Genomic DNA, 6,000 nt, shown 5'->3' on the forward strand with positions numbered 1-6,000 from the left:
ACAATGCACATCTTATCAACCATAAATTCAAATACAACCCTCTAAAGAATACAGCATTTTAAGTAATATTTAAACTTTCCTTCCAACATCCATAAGACATTTTAAAAAACTTTTAACAGAAGCACATCAGGTTTGAATTCACTACTGAGAACAGTTATCACCCTGAATTCACCAAATTATCAAGAGATAGTCTTTACATGGCAGAGGGAACAACCTTCTGTGGCTGACTGCAGCTCCAACACTGAAAAACAACCAAAAAAACACAGACACACCAGTAGTGATCTCTGTATGTGCATGTACAGAAGGGGTTAATGTGTATTCAATAGCACCACATGATCACTTGAGGGCCGGACCAACAGGGGTATAAAAGAAACCACATTAGGTATCTCTCTCTCTTTTGGGTGTACTGTGACCAGGGCAGTATAAGATTAGTTCAGATGGTTAGTGGAGTTATGTATAGTTACTGTAGTTAGATCTTGTTAACCTGATCACTCGTATCAATGTTAAAGTAAAGAACTCATGCAATGATTGTTATAGTTACTCAATAAACCTTTTGTTACTACAAGACGAGTTTGAGTCTTCTTCATTGAGATTCAGAAGATGTCATCAGTAACCAAGGTTTGAGTAACACATATTACACTCCGTAGTATATCAAGATAATACAGGAATGTAATAAAAGATGGTACCAGGCATATTGGCTTTAAAAAAACTAGTTAGATTAGGTTAGGCAAAAATAAATGAAAACTCAAACTGGATATTCGACTGTGGAAGACTTCGCAGCAAATGAATCCTCGATGACTCACTGATTTGATGGAACTCGTTGAAGCTCCATGGCAGATGGAAACAACCGGCAATTTAAGTTATAACTTGGACATGTTTGAACAGATGTTCCAAATATTTATCGTAGCTAATGATTTGAGCACGGCCTCTGACCCAACAAAAATAGCACTGCTACTCTCAACAGGAGAGCATGAAGCTCGAGAAATCTATAATTGCTTCAATTACTTAGTGGGTGAAGACAACACCAAATAAGAAGTACTACTCCAAAAATTTGATGAACATTGTAAAAGTCAGTCTCGTGAGATGCTGGAAAGATTTAACTTTTGTCATAGATGCCAGAGAAATGGAGAGCCCATCACTGGTTTGTTCCAGACCTCACGTTAATAGCACAAGTCTGTAATAATGCTGATTTCAGAGACACAATGACAATGGATCAATTAATTTCTGGTCTATCTGATAACATTTGAGGGAAGAACTTTCACAAAATAAGTATCTAACTGTAGAAATCGCTACACAAAAATGCTTTTCTTATGAACAAAAACAAAAGCAACACTTTGAGTCTTTACAAACAAAGAATCAGTATCCAGAAAGCGAAATCCGTAAAAATGGCACGAATACTCACCACGAGGCAGAGTTGAAACAGAAGAAGACGGAAGTTGTGAGCAGCAGCCATCTTGCGCATGTGCAGTCTGACCACTCCGCACATGCGCACTTCCCTAAAAGGCGCAAACTGGCAAAACAGTGTTTTGCGCATGCGCGAGAAGCGGTGCATGCACAGTTACGAAAAGAGCGCACAGCAAAGGAAACTCAGATTGCGCATGCGCAATCGAGTCCCACGCATGACATCACAAGTGGCATGGTGTCAGAGGACCCAGACCATGCCCACTTGAAGGGGAAATAACCGAAAATTTTAAAAAAGAGATTTAAAGCTACAGAACCCATTTTTTTTTACTTCAAAAGACAGAACAATGCCTGAACTTCTGCCAGCAGTTGAAAATTACCTCAGCAGCACCCTGGAACAAGGAGTGTGCACCACCCAAAGCGAAGAGCACAATGACAAAACAGAAACCAAAGAAGATGATTTATTCATTGAACATGAAGAGCACAATAAAAGAGATGATTCGATTATTGAAGATTACGACTCAGGCATGGCTGAGTTCTTCGGATATGATGATCATAGCATCAGCAACACGGTTGAAAAGCTCAATATGAATCTACTCATGGTAGATGCATCCAATACCATGACGCAATGGCAGATCGTTGTAACATTGGATGACAGCAACCTGTCAATATGGCAGATGGAAACAACCGGCAATTTAAGTTATAACTTGGACATGTTTGAACAGATGTTCCAAATATTTATCGTAGCTAATGATTTGAGCACGGCCTCTGACCCAACAAAAATAGCACTGCTACTCTCAACAGGAGAGCATGAAGCTCGAGAAATCTATAATTGCTTCAATTACTTAGTGGGTGAAGACAACACCAAATAAGAAGTACTACTCCGAGCACAGAAAGACTCCGTTGAGAGAGCACAGATCGACTCCAAAGAGAGAACACTGCACAACTCCACGGAGAGAGCGATGAAAGACTCCACGGAGAGAGCGACGCAAACTTCCACAGAGAGCTCGTTGACAGACACCAGAATGGAAACAATTAAACAGTCCAGCACACCAACCGTGCACGAACAAAACCATGAAGGTCCATCCACCTTATCTGAGCAACCAGAAGCAGACTATGAAAGTCTACCAAGCTCACGTGAACAACAAAAAGACTATGAAAGTCTATCCAGCACATATGAACAACAACAATGAATGTCTATCCACTGTATGTGAGAATAGTGACAATGTGATCACAATTGACAGACAAGATCACAGTGAGACTGACAGATCGCAGCTCGTATGTACAGAAGCACTCAACAATCAAAGTGAAACTATTCTTGAGTCCAGTGAGACCACATCAATTAAAACCTCATCTACTCTAAACCACCCACAAGAAAATGAAATCTTGAAGATTTTGACTCCAGAAGAGGAGCACCAAGAAACCAAAGATGATTCAAATGAACCTGAAATGATTCCAAAAGAGGAGCACCCAGAAATCAATGATGATTCAAGTGAACCAGAAATTACTCCTGATGAGGAGCACCAAGGAATCAAAGAGGAATCACATCAACCACAAATGACTGATGTCACCAAGATCAATGCACCATCAGATCATTCTCACAATCCTCAAGATGAAACGCTCAATGAAACATCAGATATCACAAAGGACACTGACACCAATAACTTTGATAACGACTCGAATTATCCACATGGAACAATCATTGAGCGCAACAAGAACAACAAAAACCACAAGAAGCACAACAGAAACAAAAACAATGGCAGCAACAATAAAAACAATAAGAAGCATAACAAAGGCAACAACAGTAACAACAAACACAACAAAAATCAGAACAAAAACAAAAACAGAAACAACAAGCGCGACAAAAGCAACAACAACAACAGTAATGGAAACAACAAAGACAGAAGCAACAAAAACAACAACAATGAAACAACGACCTATACAACATGGTATAACTCTACACATGAAGGACAATGCAACAGCACAGTCCAAAACACTGACAAGAATACAAACATACCATGCCATGACAACAAATCTCACAAATTCACATTTGCTCCACAACAAACAAGTAAACCAGCTTTCAAGAAAGATGAGATACAAAATCAGTACTGCAAATGCAGGGAAAATTCCAGGTCAGACAAAAAAGATGTAACATAGAATCGCAACCACAAGCATAAAAAAAAAAGTCAAAATCAGACACAAAGTGATTTGACCATTCGAACAGCTCATGATGACTTTTTGGTTACTTAAACACAAGAACGCTGATGTCGTTCGCAAAGAAATGACAACATCAATATCACCATTTCAACAACAGAAGGAGAAAGCAACTCAACCGAACAAATTCATAAAGTTGGACTCATCAATTTTTTTACTAAGTTTGGACTCATAAATATTAATTGGCTTTGTATAATCATCAATATCATCACAATTTGTACATATCATCAGTTATCTACCTGTTTCAAGCAAATGAAAAAAAACCTAAGAGACAAAATGTATTGACATTTGACTGATTAACTCATTGATGGTCCGTAATGCATTTGCAAACTGCAAGCATTATGTTTGTTCAATTTTCTTCGCAACACACAGAAAATATGTAACAGAAGGAAAAAAGGGGGTGTAGTGATCTCTGTACGTGCATGTACATAAGGGGTTAATGTGTAATTAGTAGCACCACATGATCACCAGAGGGCCTGACTGACAGGAGTATAAAGGCAACCACATTGGGTCTCTCTCTCTCCCTTTTGGGTGTACTGAGACCAGGGCAGTATCAGATTAGTTCAGATGGTTAGTGGAGTTATGTATAGTTACTGTAGTTAGATCTTGTTAACCTTACTACTAGTATCAATGTTAAAGTAAAGAACTCATGTAATTATTGTTACAGTTACTTAATAAACCTTTTTCTTATTACTGGACGAGTTCAAGTCTTCTTCATCGAGATTCAGATGACCTCATCAGTCACCAAGGTTTGAGTAGCACATATTACACTCTTTAATATATCAAGATAATACAGGAGTGTAATAAAAGAACATCCAAGCTTTTCTCAAAGTGAAACTAAAAAGACCTCAGCTCCACTCACGCTCTGACATCACTGCAGTAACTTTAGCAGACTACCATTTCTTAAAGTGACATTCTCATGACAGTTACCAGTCCACGTGTTTAATAAGAAATACATGTTATAGCTAAACACACATGTTCTATGCGTGTCTTCATGATCAGGAGAGCCATAGAACACAACATCCACCACACTGTCCCCATCAAAACCTTCTGGAAAAGGTACAGCACGGGTTAGATAGAGTGTAACTTTTGTTCTATGCTGTCCTCATCAAGCTATCTCTCTCTCTCTGTCTCTCTCTCTCACTTTCTTTGTCTCTCTCCGTCTTTCTGGCTCTGTCTATCTCTCTCTCACCTCTGCTCCGCTCCTATCTCCTCTCTCACTTCAAATGAACTAACGTGACCAAAATTCCCTCCTACCTGTTTGTGTCTCTTTGCTCCTTTTCACAATGACACTTCCCCTGAGATCAGAATGAGAGGCTGTTTGTACTGACTCCAGGAGCACCAGTCTATCTCTCTGTCTCTCAAACTCTCTCTGCCTCTCACTTTCCCTTGTCTCTCCCTTTCTCTCTTTCTATGTCTCACTCTCTGTCTCTCACACCATCTTTCAAACTTTCTCTCTGTCTCTCAAAAGCCATCTTTCAAACTCTCTCTGTCTCTCGCAAGCCATCTTTCAAATTCTCTCTGTCTCTCTGTCTCTTTCTCACATCATCTTTCAAACTCTATCTCTCCCTATCTCTGTCTCCCATTCTCTCAGTCCCTCTCTGTCAGTCTCTCTCTCACTCTCTTGATTCCTCTCAATCTCTCTCGTTGCCTCTCATTGTCTCTCCCTCTCCCTGTCTGTGCTCTATCTGTCTCTGCCTATTTCTCTATCCCTTTCTCTGTCTCTCCATCTCTTTCTACCTGTCTCTCTGTATTTCTCTTCCTCTCTCTGTTTTCACTCTCTGTCTCTCTCTCTATATATACCTCTCCCCCACTCTCTTACTTTCTCTCCCGATCTCCCCATCTCACTGTTTCTGTCTCTGTCTCTTTCTCTGTCTCTCTCCCACGCTCCATCTCTCTCTCTCTGTTTGTCTCACTCTCTCCCGCTCGTCCTCTCTCTCTCTCTATTGAAAGGTTTGTCTTACCTGGTCTGGGTGTTGTGTCTTTGCTGATGTTTCTCACATTGATGTAGGTACTGTCCTGCTCCATGGTTTGTGTCTGAGGGTCTCTCTCTCACTCTCTCTCTGTCTCTCTCCTCCGATTCTGCCCTGTCTCCTTCTCTCTCTCTCAGATGTGTCTCACTTTTTCCCCTGACTCGATGCCAGTGTGAGAACTTCCTCAAAGCTGTTTGTGCCTCTTTGTTCCTTTTCGCACAGACACTTCCCGTGATATAAAAGTCTGTGGTTTTTCTGACTCTGTGTCCAGCAGTCTCCCAGCAACAATCTCTCACTCCATCTTTCACACTCTCCTCACTCTGTCTATCTCTCTCTCACACCATCTTTCACAATCTCCTCACTCTGTCTATCTCTGTCTCATTCACACCATCTTTCACATTCTCTCTCTCTC

The 6,000-nt window shown here is 40.4% G+C and overlaps 1 protein-coding gene across 1 annotated transcript in view; it reads right to left on the reverse strand.

Annotated features, from left to right (window-relative positions):
* LOC119951028 (C-type lectin domain family 4 member E-like) overlaps positions 1 to 5,643 on the reverse strand; it is an 81,547-nt gene extending 75,904 nt beyond the window's left edge. The window contains exon 1 of the mRNA XM_038774061.1: positions 5,580 to 5,643. Coding sequence (XP_038629989.1) covers positions 5,580 to 5,643 — 64 coding nt within the window. The remainder of the gene's footprint in view (positions 1 to 5,579) is intronic.
* Positions 5,644 to 6,000: the final 357 nt, after the last annotated feature.

This window comes from Scyliorhinus canicula, chromosome 16 (genome assembly GCF_902713615.1).
Source record: "Scyliorhinus canicula chromosome 16, sScyCan1.1, whole genome shotgun sequence".
NCBI lineage: Eukaryota > Metazoa > Chordata > Chondrichthyes > Carcharhiniformes > Scyliorhinidae > Scyliorhinus > Scyliorhinus canicula.